The sequence below is a fragment of the Salvelinus namaycush genome, chromosome 13, assembly GCF_016432855.1.
Source record: "Salvelinus namaycush isolate Seneca chromosome 13, SaNama_1.0, whole genome shotgun sequence".
NCBI classification, from domain to species: Eukaryota; Metazoa; Chordata; class Actinopteri; order Salmoniformes; family Salmonidae; genus Salvelinus; species Salvelinus namaycush.
In genome coordinates, this window is record NC_052319.1 from 10,373,543 (window position 1) to 10,394,137 (window position 20,595).

At 40.7% G+C, this 20,595-nt stretch overlaps 1 protein-coding gene across 1 annotated transcript in view; it reads left to right on the top strand.

The window, feature by feature from the left end:
• Positions 1-12,373: 12,373 nt before the first annotated feature.
• The window catches only part of LOC120058225 (polypeptide N-acetylgalactosaminyltransferase 13), a 53,650-nt gene continuing 45,428 nt past the window's right edge, over positions 12,374-20,595 (top strand). The window contains exons 1-2 of the mRNA XM_039006729.1: positions 12,374-12,807; positions 18,042-18,304. Of these exons, the coding sequence (XP_038862657.1) occupies positions 18,163-18,304 (142 nt within the window). The 5' untranslated portion in view covers positions 12,374-12,807; positions 18,042-18,162. The remainder of the gene's footprint in view (positions 12,808-18,041; positions 18,305-20,595) is intronic.

A 20,595-nucleotide genomic window follows, 5' to 3' on the forward strand; every position in this document is an offset into this window, starting at 1 on the left:
ATCAATCTTTAGAATGTTTTTAACATAAATCCTCAATAATGTTCCAACCGGAGAATTACATTGACTTGAGATGTGCGATGGAACAGAGCTCCCTTTCTTGTGAACGCGCATGGTCAGAGCATGGTCACCTCATGGCAGACCTGACTAATTCCTGTCTCCTGCGGCCCCACTTCACAGTAGAGGCATCAGACAAGGTTCTACAGACTGTTGACATCTAGTGGAAGCCGTAGGAAGTGCAAACTCATCCATATCCCACTGTATATTCAATAGGGGCTGGGTTGGAAATCGACCAACCTCAGATTTCCCACTTCCTGTTTGGATTTCTTCTCAGGTTTTTGCCTGCCATATGAGTTATGTTATACTCACAGACATCATTCAAACAGTTTAAGAAACTTCAGAGTGTTTTCTATCCAATGCTAATAATAATATGCATATATTAACAACTGGGACTGAGGAGCAGGCAGTTTACTATGGGCACCTCTGGGCACCTTTCATCCAAGCTACTCAATATTGCCCCTGCAGCCATAAGAAGTTTTAAACATCCAGATCCTACGTTGCTCTTCGTGGTGGAGGTGGACGCTTCAGAAGTAGGTGTGGGGGCTGTCCTGTCCCAACATCAAGGTAATCAATAACTGGACCTGCTTCCTGACTCCCTGCATCTACATTACACCTCCCCTAATTGGAGTTAACTACTGGACAACAATACTTGGGCTTCTACTTCCAGCTTATACATACTATATACATTTTACGGACACAGTATATTAGTTATCTCCAGCTCTCCTCGACCCCTCCCATCCAGATTAGATTTCTGTTAGCCATACACTATATGGTAGAAAGTATGTGGACACGCCTTTAAATTAGTGGAATAGGCTATTTCAGCCACACCTGTTGCTGACAGGTGTATACAATCGAGCACACAGCCATGCAATCTCCATAGTCAAATATCGGCTAACATCGGCAGTAGAATGGCCCATACTAAAGAGCTCAGTGACTTTCAACGTGGCACTGTCATAGGATGACACCTTTCCAACAAGTCTGTTCATCAAATGTCTGCCCTGCTAGAGCTGCCCCAGTCCACTGTCAGTGCTGTTATTTTGAATTTGAAATGTCTAGGAGCGACAACAGCTCACAGAACTGGACCGCAGAGTGCTGAAGCGCGTAGCACGTAAAAATCGTCTTTCCTCGGTTGCAACACTCGCTACCGAACTCCAAACTGCCTCTGGAAGCAATTAAGAACTGTTCAATGGGAGCTTCATGAAATGGGTTTCCATGGCCGAGCAGCTGCACACAGGCCTAAGATCACCATGCGCAATGCCAAGCGGTTGCTGGATTGGTGTAAAGCTCACCGCCATTGGACTCTGGAGCAGTGGAAACGTGTTCTCTGGAGTGATTATTCACGCTTCACCATCTGGCAGTCTGACAGACGACTCTGGATTTGACAGATGCCAGGAGGACACTACTTGTCCCAATGCATAGTGCCAACTGTAAAGTTTGGTGGAGGAGGTATAATGGTCTGGGGCTGTTTTTCATGGTTTGGGCTAGGCCGCTTAGTTCCAGTGAAGGAAAATCTTAACGCTACAGCATTGCATTCTAGATGATTCTGTGCTTCTACCTTTGTGGCAAAAGTTTGGGAAAGGCCCTTTTCTCTTTCAGCATGAACATTTCCCCATGCACAAAGCAAGGTCCATACAGAAATGGTTTGTTGAGATCGATGTGAAGAACTTGATTGGCCTGCACAGAGCCCTGACCTCAACCCCATCAAACACCTTTGGGATGAATTGGAACACCGACTGTGAGCCAGGCCTAATCGCCCAACATCAGTACCCGACCTCACTAATGCTTTTGTGGCGAATGGAAGCAAGTCCCCGCAGCAATGTTCCAACATCGAGTGGAAAGCCTTCCCAGTAGAGTGGAAGCTGTTATAGCAGCAAAGGGGGGACCAACTCCATATTAATGCCCATGATTTTGGAATGAGATGTTCAATGAGCAGGTGCCCACATACTTTTGGTCATGTGGTGTATTTTTCACTACTGTGATGTTTCACAAAGGTCCTGAACCTTTCTACAGATTGTAAATTAAAAACGTTTTGCTAAGAGTATTATTATATTATTAATTGACTATGACTTTTCAAATCACCCAGCAGTGCTATTTGCAGAGGTAGCTCCAGATAAATGTTGAAATTCTTCAGCCATTCCTGAACCTGCGACCAAAAACAAGCAACATATGGGCAGTACCAAAACAAGTCAAATCAAATCAAATTTTATTGGTCACATACACATATTTTGCAGATGTTGTTGCGGGTGTAGCGAAATGCTTGTGTTCCCAGCTCCAACAGTGCAGTAGTATCTAACAATACACAACAATACACACAAAAACTAAAAGTAAAATTATGTAATTAAGAAATATATAAATATTAGATTGAGCAATGTCGGAGTGGCTAAGACTAAAATACCATAGAATACAGTATATACAGTACATATGAGATGAGTAAACCAGTATGTAAACATTATTTAAACATTATTAAAGTGACTGGTGTTCCATTATTAAAGTGGCTAGTGATTTCAAGTCTATGTATATAGGGCAGCAGCCTCTAAGGTGCAGGGTTTTGTAACCGGGTGGAAGCCGGCTAGTCATGGCTATTTAACAGTCTGATGGTCTTGAGATAGAAGCTGTTTTTCAGTCTCTCGGTCCCAGCTTTGATGCAACTGTACTGACCTCGTCTTCTGGATGATAACGAGGTGAACAGGCTGTTGCTCGGGTGGTTGATGTCCTTGATGATCTTTTTGGCCTTCCTGTGACTTTGGGTGCTTTAGGTGTCCTGGTGTGCAGGTAGTTTTCCCCCGGTGATGCGTTGGGCAGACTCACTACCCTCTGGAGAGCCCTGCAGTTGCGGGCAGTGCAGTTGCTGTACCAGGCGGTGAGACAGGCCGACAGGATGCTCTCAATTGTGCATCTGTAAAACTTTCTGAGGGTTTTAAGGGCCAAGACACATTTCTTAAGCCTCCTGAGGTTGAAGAGGCGCTGTTAGGTCTTCTTCACCACACTGTCTGTGTGGGTGGACCATTTCAGATCATTAGTGATGAGTACACTGAGGACTTGAAGCCTTCCACCTTCTCCACTGCGGTCCCATCGATGTGGATAGGTGTTCTAATGTGATCTAAGGATTCTGTCTCTTCGCAGCAAAATATGCAGAGCTGGAATGGTTGTATCCCCAATATATATAACATACTATTGGTTGCCAGAATTTTGAATCCAACGTGAATCCGACGTTATTTTGTGTATCAATTCATAAACCATGTGCCATGGAATTGGTCTATTTTGCAATCTACATGGCACAGCTGCCAATATTTTGGTCTTTAAATGAAACTGGTATGCTTTTTTATTTATCACAATTTTCTTTAACCAATTTTGGTCTTTAATGCAGGGCCATCAGATAAGTTCCTTACTTTTTCCCCCTTCACTTTCCTCTTCCATTTTTGCGGTAATGCTGCAATTAGTTGCTTATAATTTTTAATGTTTTATTTCTATATATTTTTGTTAGCTGCATGTGTGACATAACTCCACCAGTCCTATTTATGATATAATTTTTTTTATTTTTATATCAATTAGTATATTTAAGTTTAACCATAATATTTTAATTTTAATATTTGTTCTGTCTTTTCTGGTGGATTAAACTGAAATAGCAACTAACTTTCTATGGCTTGATTTAAAAATAGCAATATTTTAGCGATGATTTCCTTTTCAAATAACTGAAAGTGAGAGGTTGTAATCTGAATAAAGGGAAAAAGGCCATTCTTGAACACAGGCTGAGTCAGTCTTACTAATCTGCTAGAGAACCATTTCGGATTTAAGTATAGTTTTTGTATGACTGAAGCCTTTAGTGAGAGGTCTATTGCTTTAATATTTAATCATTTCTGCCCTCCGAATTCATATTATATAAATAGGCCCACTTAATTTTGTCTGGCTTGCCATTCCAAATAAAATTCAATATTTTTTGCTCATACGGTGCCTTCGGGAAGTATTCAGACCCCTTGACTTTTTCCACATTTTGCTACGTTACAGCCTTATTCTAGAATTGATTAAATTGTTTTTATTTTCTCATCAATCTATGCACAATACCCCATAATGACAAAGCAAAAACAGATTTTTAGAAATGTTTGCATTTACATAAGTATTCAGACCCTTTACTCAGTACTTTGTTGAAGCACCATTGGCAATGATTACAGCACCGAGTCTTCTTGGGTATGATGCTACAAGCTTGGCACACCTGTATTTGGTGAGTTTCTCCCATTCTTTTCTGCAGATCCTCTCAAGCTCTGTCAGGTTGGATGGGGAGCGTTGCTGCACAGCTATTTTCAGGTCTCTCCAGAGATGTTAGATCGGGTTCAAGTCCGGGCTCTGGCTGGGCCACTCAAGGACATTCAGAAAATTGTCTCAAAGCCAATCCTGCATTGTCTTGGCTGTGTGCTTAGGGTCATTGTCCTGTTGGAGGGTGAACCGCCCCAGTCTGAGGTCCTGAGTGCTCTGGAGCAGGTTTTCATCAAGAATCTCTCTGTACCTGGCTCCATTCATCTTTGCCTCGATCCTGACTAGTCTCCTAGTCCCTGTTGCTGAAAAACATCCCCACAGCATGATACTGCCACCACCATGCTTTACTGTGCCAGGTTTCCTCCAGATGTGACGATTGGCATTCAGGCCAAAGAGTTCAATATGGTTTTCATCAGACCAGAAAATCTTGTTTCTCATGGTCGGAGAGTCTTTAGGTGCCTTTTGGCAAACTCCAAGCGGGCTGTCATGTGCCTTTCACTGAGGAGTGGCTTCTGTCTGGCCACTACCACAAAGGCCTGATTGGTGGAGTGCTGCAGTGATGGTTGTCCTTCTGGAATGTTCTCCCATCTCCACAGAGGAACTCTAGAGCTTTGTCAGAGTGACCATAGGTTCTTGGTCACCTCCCTGACCAAGGTCCTTCTTCTCTGATTGCTTAGTTTGGCCGGGCGGACAGCTCTAGGAGGAGTCTTTGTGGTTTCAAACTTCTTTCATTTAACAATGATGGAGGCCACTGTGTTCTTGGGGACCTTCAATGCTGCAGAAATGTTTTGGTCCCCTTCCCCAGATCTGTGCCTCGACACAATCCTGTCTTGGAGCTCTACTGACAATTCCTTCGACCTCGTGGCTTGGTTTTTGCTCTGACATGCACTGTCAACTGTGGGACCTTATATAGACAGGTGTGTGCCTTTCCAAAACATGTCCAATCAATTGAATTGACCACAGGTGGACTCCAATCAAGTTGTAAAAACATCTCAAAGATGATCAATGGAAACAGGATGTGCCTGAGCTCAAATTTCGAGTCTCATAGTAAAGGGTCTGAATACTTATGTAAATAAGGTATTTTTGTTTTTTATATTTGACAAATTTGCAAAAAATTCTAAAACCCTGTTTTCGCTTTGTCATTATGGGGTATTGTGTGTAGAATGCGGCGATGTTTTATTTATTTAATACCTTTTAGAATAAGGCTGAAACGTAACAAAATGTGTAAAAAGTCAAGGGGTCTGAATACTTTCCGAATGCACTGTATTTATAATAGGTGCCCTTCTTTGCCAGGCATTGGAAAACATCTCTGGTCTTTGTCGTTGAATCTGTGTTTAAAAATCACTGCTTGACTTATAATTGTATGTGTGGGGTACAGAGAGGAGGTAGTCATTCAAAAATACATGTCAAACACTATTATTGTAGTCCATGCAACGTGTTATGTGAACTGTGGAGAAAATGTGTACTCCTGAACTTATTTAGGGTTGCCATAACAAAGGGGTATTATTGACTCAAGACATTTCAGCTTTTAATTTTTAATAAATTAGCAAAAATTGCACCATTTTTTTTTTCTCACTTTGACATTACGGGGTATTGTGTGTAAGCCAAGTGATACAAAAGCTCAATTTAATCCATTTTAAATTCATGTTTTAACACAACAAAATGTGGTTAAAGTCAAGGGGTATGAATACTTTCTGAAGGCACTGTAAATGTAAGTTTACTCTGGTGATGTGATTTCCCCCTCTGCCCAACACCATGGGTGATTAATAGCACCCTGAAACCAGAATGATGATTCACTGTCTCTGGACGTAAAGGCTTCAGTCATTTATTCATATTTCTGAAACTCATCATTGAAATGTATTTTTGACAGATAGCCAGGCCATGAAACAAGAATCCCTAATTCAGTAAACTCTCAAGTTGATAGATTCTACATTTTGTGGTGTGTAAACCACCATAGCATTAGGTCCCCCACACACCAGTATCTTGAAACAGAAAACTGGCATAGATTCTAGATGAGATCGCACGCCATGCTCGAGATTATTGGTGTATAACATTTCAATTGATCAAATCATATCATGATCTACAATAGAAGACAGCCTATACTGTCAACATTTTACATGTATCCAGAGCGATACATTTTCATTGGTACTGCTTCCCCGTGGGAATTGAAGCCACAACCCTGGCGTTGCCAGTGCAATGCTCTACCAACTGAGCCACACAGTGTCATTCATTACTAGTGTTTGTAACTGCTTCTTATCACCTGTGTCAATACTAGTGTTTGTAACTGCTTATTATCACCTAATAATATACAATTATATCAGTTGAATTTCTAGCCGGAATCTGTTGATATGAATGAAATCAATCAAACGTGTCTGGAAAAGTACCCTACTAAAGACGGCATCACAGTGTGACATGCCCCCCATTAGATCAGTGACATCATTACAGCCGCGCTACAGCAGACTGGAAATTGTTTTGTTGGATATTAAACTGATCCACGACGTTCTCCTGCGAGCTATTCACAGCAATTTATTAATGAAACAATCACTCTGCGCTGAAGAAGAAGTCATCTTATCCAGAAAATGATATAGCCTGCTGTTCTGATCTACATATGACATCTCAACAAAGTTGTTGCCTGATTAGTTTTTTTTTGGAGGAATAAGTTTCCTCTTGAATTGTTTTGTGTGTTTGTGTTTCAGATGATGCTGTTCATTCAAGAATTGGACAATACAGCCACACTAAGACTTCTCGATAGGCAGAAGTGGAAGTCCTCATCTGATATGATGTACACACACACACACACACACACACACACACACACACACACTAAGAGGCAGTGTGGCGTACAGCTGCCTTGTTTTTAACCCTGTTTAGCCCATACCTTATTCATCTCAGCCCTACATGTTACAGATGCCTACTCCCCCATTTGTAAAGGAAATTACCACATATTGCAATCATTCAAATAAATTAAATAAATGTTTAATAATGCAATGACTATTATACAATACAATTAAATACAGGAAGAGAGAAGATGTTTGGATGAAAATATACAATCTTAAATCAGCTGGTTTAATACATGGATGATACTAAACATAGTTTAGGCTTTACAAATACAATCATCTAGATTCTATTTCCATAGTTTAGGTAGGATCAGTTTCCACAACTCATAGGCTACCACTAACTTGTTCAGGGTAATGTAATTATCCATATCTCTATGATGGCTGACCATTTCAACTAATCGGTAACACTTCATTGAGTTAACTGAACTTCACTGAGTTCAGGTTGGTGTTGAACGCCTACTCTCATTCAGCCAAATTGACACTTACGCATGAGATACTATCAAAGTTGTTATGCTTAAGATTTTATCAAGGGCAAATTGGAATATCATGAATGTACCTGTAATGGCTGCCCATAAAATACTTAATGATATAGTATTAGTTTGAAAGAACATTTATCAAACAAAATGTTCTATTTGTTATGACACTCATGTCTCACTAGCATTTAAGTGTACTTATTAGGTGAGATAGAGAGTGGTTTGGGACTTTGGCCGGGTGACACACCCCGTAGGCTATGCTGCCGTCCATCAATCATAACACATCATAATGGGCCTTGTCAAACGCGATTCAGTAAACTGCAACGGGTGGTTCACCAGATTGATTTGTCCTCGACGGCAAGGCAGGCAGGAAGCATGATTTTGGAGGAAGTGAAACGACTTTAGAGGCTTTTCAGCTTTAACTCCGTTCCATTGGAGCAGGGGCACAGGTGGCTTATCAGAGTGCAGCAGTTTGTGCAGCGCAGTCCTCCTTGGTTTGATTTGACAAGACAAGTCATTTTTGAGGAGGGACTGTTTGGTTCCCCCTGGGGAGCTGCATGGGGGGAGCTGTGGTGGTGGTGGTGGGGGGGGGGGGGGGGTGCTGGTTCCCAGGTGAGATGGGCCAGGAGCAGAACAACAGATGCTTTCACTGAGGGGAGAGAAGCCACACAATGGTCTATACAGGAACAACTTCATAATACAGACAGAAAAGGAGAAAATGTCACAATCTCTGACTGCAGTGCAATACATAATATAGTGTGTACAATTACATGTATTTCAAACCATCTAAACCACCAAAAAAACATGTTTATATAATGAATTGAAATCATGTGCATATGTCTAGGAGTGTTATAGAAAACAGGAGCCCACCACATTAGAGAGAATGAATTGATCGAACCAAGATAAGTCCTATATAGTGGATTGTTATAACACCATGCATTTGTGAGCTAATCATGTTCAAGGTCCCCAGACAAAGAGGGGTCTAAATGTGGTCATACTACATATCCGACACCTTAAGAATAGTTGGGTTGTTTATAAACCAGCATTTAGAGTGTATATGTTTTCTGAGCATCTGATATGGTACGAACACTGTCAGGCAGGTTTCCATTAAATCCCAGACTGATCAATGGGACTAGGACGTCACACATCAATCCTGGAAAAAGCAACCTTGCTCATCACATTGGTTTCAGTGGTTCACCATTGGGCTCCAAGAGACAATCTCCAACAAGGTGCTAATGTCACACATTTTCTCTCAATGTGCCCTGTCAATTATGCCATTTCCACACTTTCAATAGAATATACTGCAAAAATAAATGTGGTGATATTAAAATAATAAACAGTACATGTATAGTATATTGATACAGTATAAATGTTATAATTTGAAGGGCTTTGTAATCAGAATGATCTCAATACAATTGAAAGTCCTACTGTGGCCATGATTGTCTCAAATGAACACAGAACAGATTGATGGAAAATCAGAATCTCTCAAACTGAAAACTTCAACATAATTACATGATGAATTTATTTCAATAAACAAAGGTAAACTACTGTTGTTTTATTATATATCCACCTTTCATGCATTTAACCACTCACTATTTACAAATGTTCAATAGGAAACCCATTAGACACATTGACTAAATCATTATACTGACTTGCGTATTGTATGCAAAAACACATACAATAGGTATTTTTCAAAAACATTCATTCATCCCCATTGCTTTAGCAATAAGAGACAGTGTTTGAAGTCAAAAACTAATGTCACTTAGACAAATAGGCTATAACAATCTAGTGCGTCCAATTCAAATTATAGTACAATTCAATTGACATTGTTTGTTTGTCTTTAACAAAAAAGTGAAAGATGATTTTGGCTATATACTTCTTGGAGATGTGTGTCCTTAAAATGTTTAGCCCTACCCCTAATTTGTCCTCTGACTGTTCAGTCACCTGCTGGATCCTACATTTTCGTCAACTGACAAGAAAAGAACAATGGAGACTGGATTTTATGTGAATATTGAGCTCTGTCTCTGCTGTTGGTGAAAACTGGATTAATCATCTGGGCATCAGTGGTAGGACAAATAATTTGGACAAAGTCTCCAAAAGCGCTCTTTGGGCTACTAATATGTACCAACAATGACTGTTTCTACCTCTTTGGATGGTCTTCTGTCCGTCACCAAAAAGTTGATCATTCCCTCTGACTTAATGAGAAGGTTGCAGCCCAAAAAGAATATACCGAAAACCACCGTGAGTGATAACACGCACATAACGGCAATCTGGACAACTCTCATGAGAAAGAGACTTCTCTCATCCGGAGTCGGCGCCACGAAGCCATTATCAGTCACCACTGATGAAAAGTTACAACAAAAAATATCTTCGGTCTTATTGAAAAGTCCTGAACTCTCCGTTTGATTGAAAGCGGTAGAATTCATCTCCACTTTTCAACTTTCAGTTGGCACCACAAATAACAGCCAAAAGCGCACTTTCAAGCGCAATTTCAGAAAAATTCCCCACAAGCGCAGAACAAAATGAAGAGTGAGAACCAGGAGATTGAAATGCCACCTTTAAATCTGGTATAGGTCTTCTGGTGTGTATCAAACTGCTTTGGCATCGCATTACTATACCTTTCCAAATGTCCTCTTCCCAGCCACAGTGCATTTATGATGTTACAGCAACCCGTGTTATTATAACCTACCTGGTTGGGTGAAACCATTTCAGGACGGACAGGAGAGTGCTGTTTTCCAAGAGTGTATAGTAATACCGCCACCATGAGCATGATCAATGAAACACGCAATGCGTAATTGGACGGCTGAAAACCATGCACCTGCCCATTCCATCCAGTCCAATAATGGGGAAAAGAAATGCAATTTTGGATTCAATATCCAATAATGCTTTCATTTTTTATAATGTAGCAGATTTTTTAAATATTATTATTGTCAGTTATTACAGTCTCTACCTCTGTCGAATTCGCGTCCTGACTCTTTAATTTCATAGGTGCGTAGAGTGTGCTTGATCTAGCTCGCACGCTGGTGCCGCGTACTCGGGTCAGAGCTTTTATTTTGGAATCATTCCATTGATCCATATGGACTTCAAGCCTAAACTCTTTCGTCCCTGCACTCCGGGCTAGCGAAATCAAGTGTGCATTATGATCAATACTTTCACTGACATCTAGTGGATGTCAAATAGTGTATCTAAAACGAATGAATGAATTTCATTGCAATTAATGTATTCATGTATCCTTTAAAAATGACATGCATATATTGTTGTTTTCCAAAGTATATCCAGACGCAATCAATTCTAGTCTGAACTATGCCTTTTTAATTATTATTGTGCCCAATATTTGGCCCCGAACTATAGTCTTAGACCTACTGTAAATGTACCCTATTGGTATAAATGCCTGACTTTTTACTGTTATGTGTTGCTGAAGCTGAAAGCGAATGAATGTTTTACTATTGAGATAATAAAGACTTGAAAAATATGCCTAATGTAGCTCTTCCCTGGTTCCCAACTAAATCATCAGCAGATGGCAGTATTGTACTTGATGTAGAAAAGTGACACCATTGTATGTAAACTCCTCTCAGAGCATTTCGTATTATTCTGTACACAAATCCGGGACACTCCAATTAGTATGATACAGTACATTAAGTTTGGTATGGTTACGTTAGACAGATGGTTACTTTAGTCAAAAAGAAAAGGATAGTTGATGGGTGGACATTTAACGTGAACGTCTACCAATCCAAAGGTTGCGAGTTCAAATCTCATCATGGACAACTTCAGCGTTTTAGCAACTTTAAAACGACTTACTACTTTTTAGCTACTTTGCCACATCTTTAGCATGTTAGATAACTATCCCCCTTAACCCTTTTAGCTAGCCCTTCACCTAACCTTAACCCTAACCCCTAGCCTAGCTAACGTTAGCCACCTAGCCACATAGCTAGAATTTGTAACATATCATATCTTCGCAAATTGGTAACATATTGTAAATTTGACTAATTCGTAACATATTGTATATTTTGCAAATGTGTAACATATAATACAAATTGTAATTCATAACATATCATAAGAAATGGGCGATGGACATCCACAAATTAATACATACAATACGAAACGTAACATACTAAATGGAGAGTCCGGATTTACTTACAGAATAATACAAAATGCTCTGAGAGCAGGTTGTGGCATGAGCACAGAGCAGTGCTAACATAGTAAGCCTAGGTATAGGTTACAAAGCTGGCACACTCAACACATTTTCTGTTCAGTTTTGCTGTGATGATATTTAGGGCCAGATTGAGAAATTATTCATTCTTCTGGGTAATATTGGTTTGTAAGGTGCAAACTTTGCTCCTAATTTAGGTTTAATTGATTTTGAATTGTTCATTTATCAACTCAATATTTGGAAACACCAAACGTCAATAACACAATTTGAACAAATACTTTTTACGGACTATTTATAGATCCTACATATTAACTAATTATGAACTGTGTATAAACTACTTATATTTTCAGATATAGCCTACAAATAATTCATACAACGAATATATTATATTATGTATTGTAGGATACTTCAATATGCCGTGTGTAACCTATGCATTTGAGTTTTGTGCTTTAGGCTATTTCCCATATGATGCACACTGAAAGAAATACATTTACCAGACGCCCTTGATGCTCAGGATCAGCAGGACTTCCTGATCGACGTGACTTGCAACCAATTACGGATGAGAAAAAGGACTATTGCCTCTATAGTTTTCATGGTAGATTGCACCAGAACGTATCGTCTGTCCCTTATCCCGTTATACATTATTCTTTCCGAGAACAGGTGGATACAAAGACATATCATTTTGCGCTGCATAGAATGTTAGAGATTACAGGGAAACTTGTTTAGGCTACATTATATCGGTAGGCTACGTGTCGCGTCGGGACGACTGCAGTACATTCTGAAGACGGACTAGCAAAGAGTATAGGTATCAAGCAATAAAGATTGCCAACCAGCAACATCATCGGGACGTAAAATTATGCTCTTCATTCAGATACAGGTTTTCCGTCTGCGGAACATTTGGATTGATAGTTTGATTTACCATTTAAACCATTCAAAAATGATTAGTGAATTACATTAGTGCTGTTAACCCTATGCAACACGTTGCTGGCAAGCGAGACATCATTGTGCCATTAATTGATTACAATAAGACATATTTTCTGTAAGTATTGAATAATATATATATATATATATTGTACAAAATGACATGTTAATTGAATGACGTGCTTTCATCTTTCAGCAGTCAGACAGTGTCATAAGAGATGGCTACAGTAGAAATGTTCATTTGGAATATAGCACGTTCCAGTGTTCCATCTATTAATTACTAGATTCTAGACTGTCAATTAGATATTGCAGGAATGTAAGGTCTTATATCTGCCTGCTGCTGATATAGGCTATATTTACAATATTTGTTGTAACATTGTTGCTAAACATTCCAATTAGATCATCTTAGTCTTGAATGTAGGAATGATATCAATGAGCTGTAGCCTGGATATACACCTGTCCTTCTGCAGCAGTTTGAAGTCAGTACCCTACTCATCCATCATAATGACAAGATTGTTGTGGAGGTCAGATATCAAGGATGACATTTTGCCATACAATTGTTCTAGCAATTTACCTTTAGATATATTGCTGTGAGGCCGGGTTGGGGTCATTCAAAAATGGGGAAATCTTTGACACAAATAGCTTCTCTTTTTGCTTCTCTTCACTTATTGAACAGTCATTGAAAACAGACAGCCTATTTTAATTACTGAATTGAAATTTCAGTTTACTTCCTGAATTGACTGCCTTGTATTCAAATTGAACCCAACCCTGCAGTGAGACACTGGCAACAGTGAAATAGTAGTAGCCAGTGGGTTCTCAAATAGGTCAACAAGTTAAGTCTCACTTAGCCTATTTGTTATGGACAAGTTGTCTTTAGATCAGTTCAGCTGTATAAGACAACGGATTAATCAATATGTTCCCTTTCGCCTCTATTTATCTGTCTGCTGCTGAGTGAAGGGAGGGTGTGCTTGGCTTTCCACCATATCACACCCTGTGGGTTGTCTCTCACTTCATAATGGTCTCGATGAATAGAGTGGTACTATACTTACATTACATCCACTTCCTGGAGATCTACCGTCCTATAGGTTTTCAGTCCAACCCCAATAAAGCATAGCCTCGTACTACCATCCTGATCTCGTGAGCTTGGGATGGATATAAATGCATAGAATGGGTACCTGGAGGAAAATGGGGAAGGGTCATGCTTTTTCAATTTCAGTCAAGGGGAGGGTTTAGTATTTTTTCAATATAGTCTAGGGAAGGGTCATGTACTTTGTAAATTATGAAATGTTAATATTTGTCAGTGTTTTAGAATTGGTTGCTTATTAGGCTATATATCGATGTGTGGCCGATGCCGCCCCTCATCTCTGATTCTCCGCTGGGCATGCGCCTATAGGCTATTTAGTGTGGTCTCAATCAAATGACCCATAGCCTATAGGCTACGAAGTGCATGCTCGGAGAAGCACAGAACAAAGTTATATTTCTAAGATAGCTGCTGGGATGGTGTAAATACAACTAGGCTGCATTACACACTGCGAGGGATATTCCAACCCTGAGCCCCGACCTGCTCTGCTCTTGGAGATTCCATTTTTTGTGTGTGCTGCCTAACCAATGGCTGTGCTGTGTAGGTCTATGATGGCAGTTCAGGAGGAGGCTTCTTCTGAAAATAATTTAGGATTAGGCCTAGTCCAAATAATGTACTCTAGCGCGCGGACTGGCCTACAGCCTATGTTCTGTTCAGTTCGAGAATGAGATTGCGAAGCTACATCCTTCTATAGCCGAGGAGACAAAAAAATAGACTTTGCTTGAAAAGTAATCTAATTCTGTCAGTATCAATTGATTAAGCTATTCACTTTCTGTACAGCAGAAGATGTTTAAACCCAGACAGCTTTTAGGGAAACACGTGTGACCCTCTCTAGTTGGGTTCAGCCACGGAAGAAGAGTAGCCAGCAGTGTCACTAGGTCTACTCTGTCTGGGTAGGTCAACTTGTGGAAGTACCATGCTCAGATTCCTAATGAAGTCTCAGATTCAATTATTTGCAAAAAGGGACAGTTTCATTGCAGACAAGACACACTGATTTAGCATTGGAGAAATATGATAAGATGAACACATTGGCCTATCGCTCTGTCCATTCTTAGCCTGCCATTTTGGTATTTTGTGTGGTATTAAAAAATATTCTGCTAATATGCAAAATGATGTAGAATTGCATGAAATGTTTATAAAAGGCAATTTCTTCTTGGACCTGCAAATACACTGATCTTTCCACCCCTACTCTTTTCTACGGTGGTATATGAACCCACAACCTTCTGGCCCGCAGCCCTGTGCTCTATCACAGTTCATGCTTTGCGATGTAGCCTAATGCTTACAGGACAAAGAACAGTTTCTAAAACTGCATAGCTAAGGCTCTGGTCTGTCCAAGAAGTGAAGCTAAATGGTAGACAGGTTCTCTGCTATCCACTTAATGTTTTAATTATTATTTTGGGTGTAGAGGAAGGTCACTTGTTTTTTTTCAAGCGTTCAGGGAGGGTTTAGGTCAAATATATCTTGCTGAACGGATGGCCATCCATTTTCATTTCAGAGAGGTCCGATTTTCTCCATGTAACCCTTATTATAAATAACGTTCACTCCCTAAGTCCACGAGATCAGGATGGTAGTGTGAGGCTAACCAAAGCACACCTGTTTTTACTAATTAGCTGCTCACCAAGACCTTAAATAGCTGCATCAGGTGTGTTGGGTTAAGGCTGGACTGAACCTACAGGACGGTATCTCCAGGATGAGGGTTGTGGGGCCCTGCCCAATAGATATGCCACTAAAGTATTCCCTCATGTACTTTAGTAGCACAGCCCACCTCTTCCCTTTGTTATTGACGTCGTCACAGCACCCCATTGGATCGGAGCGACGGACGGACTTAAAAGGATCAGCCCTCTAGTCCATCCTGATAATCATTTCCTGTACCCTGAATGCCTAACGCTGGACGATTTGAGCTGATTTATCCTTTTCTGAACATTGTATAAGATTGTGCGCAAAGTGCTCCCTGTCATAATGCTTATATCAGTGGCCCTGGAGTGGACCTAAGTGAGCTTGTATTAAATTCCCTGTACACAAGAGAGGTTCAGTCTCCTTCTTGAGTGAAGAATCATGTACTTCAGATAATTCTGCATCTGGGATTCCAGAATAAACCAGTCAGAAATGATAGAGAACATTAGAGTTGAATTGCCATTGTTTGAACTTCAGAGCAGCCTTGTTTGATGTGTAGGAGTATGGATAGAGTCAACCAGTAACTGTCCGTGTCAGAGGTGCCAAAAAATGTAACACTTCTGGCCCGTGGGTTAAAGCGTCAAAGCGTCGCCACGGTCAATAAGGTTTGTGTTGTTTCGACAAGTGTTTTCAGCTGAAATGTATGCTGTAATGAGGGGAGAGACCTTGTTGTAGTGCACTGCTCAACAGACAGGAAATATTCATCCGTGCAGATGGTTGGACTAATGACCCAGCCGCTTCAGAGGGGGAATGCGAGCGTTGCCTCCAGCCTGGTTGGTGGCACCAGACCCAAACATTGCACTCGACAGTTCTAAGCAGATGGCCGCGGGAAAACACAGCAGACATGTTTCTGATTTTTTGTTGTTGCAGAAATTAGCATAGAATTCAATATGATGAAAGTAGCGTGGAGTAAGGTTCCAGGGCCTAGTGTTACTAGGCGTTGGTCTCTTTCATTTCAATCAGATTCATTATGTTTTTGAAATAGAGGATTCGATTTAGATTGGAATACCTTACCACCGGAATCTATACATTTTTAAGGTTTGGGAAAGTCCACTGCAACGGATGACAACAGTGCACACAAAGGAGTCTTTATTTTATTAGACTGCCATTCTCAAGGCCATTTTGTGGCCATGTCCCACCTTAAATGTCCTGTAAATTTGGTTAAGCTTTGTAGGCCTACTTATGACAGAAAGCGGTCAATGATGAACTATTGTCAAGTGTGACTGTTGTTTACAGGGCTGTGACGCTACTAATAAACGTGACTGGACGACCAGGCTTGTTTTTGGAAGAGGTAACAGTTAACTCAGGACAGGCTTGTCATCTACTGTGATGGACATATACAGGAAGCAGAGAGGGATGTTGTGAGCTCAAAGACTGCACTACGCTGCAGGAGAATGATAAGGAAATGGGATAGTCAGATTTCCTTCTGGGGATGAGCCTAGAGGGGTGTTATAAGAACCACCCATTGGCATAGGGCCTTGGGCATATTGGAGGATGATGTGGGTAAACAAAAATGTACACACACACACACACCACTTCAACGTACACCAAGGGGGTTTCTGTTTTCAGTTGTATTTTTACGTGTGGTTATGTGACCGCGTTTATGGAAACTCAATGCCCCACAGAACACTCCAATACTAGAATTTGTGTGTAAGACAGAAATATTTGATAGCCTTTTATGCCATTAATATGGTCTAATTTCTCCCCGAAATGAAAACGCAAGACTTTGGGATCATAGTTAGCTCTTATTGCTTTACAGGACATTTAAAGGTGAAGTACCATAGTGCAGACCTTTCAGTCAAAGCAACCTTCTTGTACATCATTACATTGGATTGGAGATGAACATTTGTAAGAGGAAAATCTAAAACGTACAAAGCAGGCTCTATTTCAATTGTGATCTAATCCATCACTATCGTACCAAAGTTGTCAGGTAGATATGAATTCATATTATGAAAATAGTGTCCATTTTGTTTACATTGTCTATTTATTCTCTTCTGACTGCTTCTTTTAGAACGGTCTTGTCCGGCACATCTATTGTGATTTTACACACACACACACACACACACACACACACACACACATACACACACACACACACACACACACAGTTTCATACAGGGAGAATTGAGTGCAGCTTGTTGCCTCTGTAAACCAATAATTCTCCTTAGAGAAAGGCACATTACATAGCAAATTGTGTGGTTTTTTTTCATGTGGAATACTAGTGAGGTATTCATTTCATTCCATTGAGATTTCTGTTCCGCACAAACATTCTCATTGGACTGAAATCTATCTGCCTGGTCTAGGCAAATCTGCCAATAAACCACAGATGATATGCAGACTCTCTGAGGAAGGAATTAGCTTTCTGCTTTTCTCTCAAATGGAAAAATACCAAGTCATTGTCAACAACTGTGCTCCATAAAAGACATGTTCAAAGGAAGTTAGCTGTTGGTGGAAGCTGTATGGTGAAATCAATGAATTCTCCTCAGTTTTCATTGTCACAATGTTCACTCTTAACATTTCAATGAAATGTTTTCTTTTCATTTCTTAAAGTTCTCTTTCTAACCAGGTCTGTGTGTTTTCCTCTCCTCTCTATGTAGTGGGATGACATCCCGGTGTGTCTCCCCTCCGTTACCTTGTTTAGTCTCCAGAGTTCCTGCTTTCTGTCAGGGGCCAGCCTGCTGATTCCTCTCTGCCACCACGTCACGTCACCGGGGGCCGATGCGGCGTTTCGTATACTGTAAGGTGGTGTTGACCACCTCGCTCGTCTGGGTCCTGGTGGATGTCTTCCTGCTGCTCTACTTCAGTGAATGTAACAAATGTGACGACAGGAAGGACCACTCACTGCTGCCTGCTCTCAGAGGTGAGCCCGAAATTGAATAAACTTTATTAATCCCACGAGGTGAAATTAGGTTTCTCACCAGCAAGACACAAACAACAACACCAAAAGCATACTTCAGAGACACATAGACAAAGCACTGATGGTTGGTGAAACAAGCACAACTGATGAATTCCATAGAAGCCAATGGATTTAATACTATAGTCTTAAAACCTAATCAAACATACATTATAGCGTTTGCTCTGTAGATGTGGGTTTGTGGCCCTGCGAAACAGTCACCATGACTCAGGCTAGACAGACATTTATTTGACACAGATTTGTTAGCTCTACACGGTAGTCCAATTCAAACAAGTAATTGTTCGATGAAAACACAGTAGTCCTATACAAATTACACTATTCTCATACTATTACTTTTGGGAAGTTTGGAGAACAAACACCAAAGTAACTTCAAAGAAAAGCAATGGAGTTACTAATAAACTTGTTGAATCTCAGCCTGAGTGCACAATTAAGAGAAAAACACTTGAGAATGAGAAAATGGTTCAGTTTCAAATGGCACCCTATTCCCTATATAGTACACTACTTTTGACCAGCGTTCATAGGGCTCTGGTCGAAACTAGTGCACTTTATAGGGAATAGGGTACCATTTGGGATACACTATGCCTTTATCCAACAGTTGGATCTTCCGTATCCCTGGTTAATCAAGCTTATCCACAGGAGCGTCCTTTCCTTCTTTGGCCCAGTATTTCCCGACATGCCCTTTCCAGTAAGCAGGTTTACAAGTGGCCCGCTAAGCTGCTTTCAAGGTTGGAATTGGGGAGAAAGCTCCGCCAGAAAGAAGCTAAAAAGTTATGTGGCCTTCTCGATTCCAGACTCATTTCCATCACAACAAGTGCCTGAAGCTACAGTACATACGAGTTACTTATGCTCTTAGTTGAATTGAAATGGTGTTATCCGGTTTGGCACATGCGCTCAGCATTGAGGTCATTTTCCGACTAAATATGTCAGTGTAAGCTTTTGGGGGAATTAATGGCTTAGGATTTTGGCAGTCTGTCACCCATTCTCTCTGTTGCTTTAAGAGGCTCCAATGAACATCGTAAAATGTATTTGGTTGGCCTAATGGTCTTTGATCCTTGTATTACACATGTTAATATTATTTAGTTTAGGCCTTTTTTGCCATTCTTAATAAAGGGATAGTTCACCAATATGTCATTATGTAATTTGGGTGAATCCCTTTAATAAAGTGCACTTACGCGGAGTATACCAAACATTAGGAACCCTCAGAACAGCCTCAATCCGTCGGGGCATGGACTCAACAAGGTGTCGAAAGCGTTCCACATGGATGCTGGCCATGTTGACTCCACAGGGATGCTGGCCAATGTTGACTCCAATGCTTCCCACAGTTGTGTCAAGTTGGCTGGATGTCCTTTGGATGATAGACCATTCTTGATACACACAGGAAACTGTTGAGTGTTGCAGTTCTTGACACAAACCGGTGCGCCTGGCATCTACTACCATACCCTGTTCAAAGGCACTTCAATCTTTTGTCTTTCCCATTCAACCTCTGAATGGCACATATGCACAAATCAAATCACATTTTATTTGTCACATACCCATGGTTAACAGATGTTAATGAGAGTGTAGGGAAATGCTTGTGCTTCTAGTTCCGACAGTGCAGTAATATCTAACAAGTAATCTAACAAATTCACAACAAATACCTAAATACACACAAATGTAAAGGGATGGAATAAGAATATGTACATATAAATATATGGATGAGCGATGACCGAGCAGCATAGGCAAGGTGCAATAGATGGTATAAAATACAGTATATACACTTATGAGTAATGTAAGATATGTAAACATTATTAAAGTGGCATTATTTAAAGTGCCATTGTTTAAAGTGACTAGTGATCCATTTATTAAAGTGGCCAGTGATTGGGTCTCAATGTAGGCAGCAGCCTCTGAGTTAGTGATTGCTGTTTAGCAGTCTGATGGCCTTGAGATAGAAGCTGTTTTTCAGTCTCTCGGTCACAGCTTTGATGCAGCTGTACTGACCTCGCATTCTGGATGGTAGCGGTGTGAACAGGCAGTGGCTTGGGTGGTTATTGTCCTTGATGATCTTTTTGGCCTTCCTGTGACATCGGGTGCTGTAGGTGTCATGGAGGGCAGGTAGTTTGCCCCCGGTGATGCGTTGTGCAGACCGTACCACCCTCTGGAGAGCCTTGCGGTTGAGGGCGGTGCAGTTACCATACCAGGCTGTGATACAGCCTGACAGGATGCTCTCGATTGTGCATCTGTAAAAGTTTGTCAGGGTT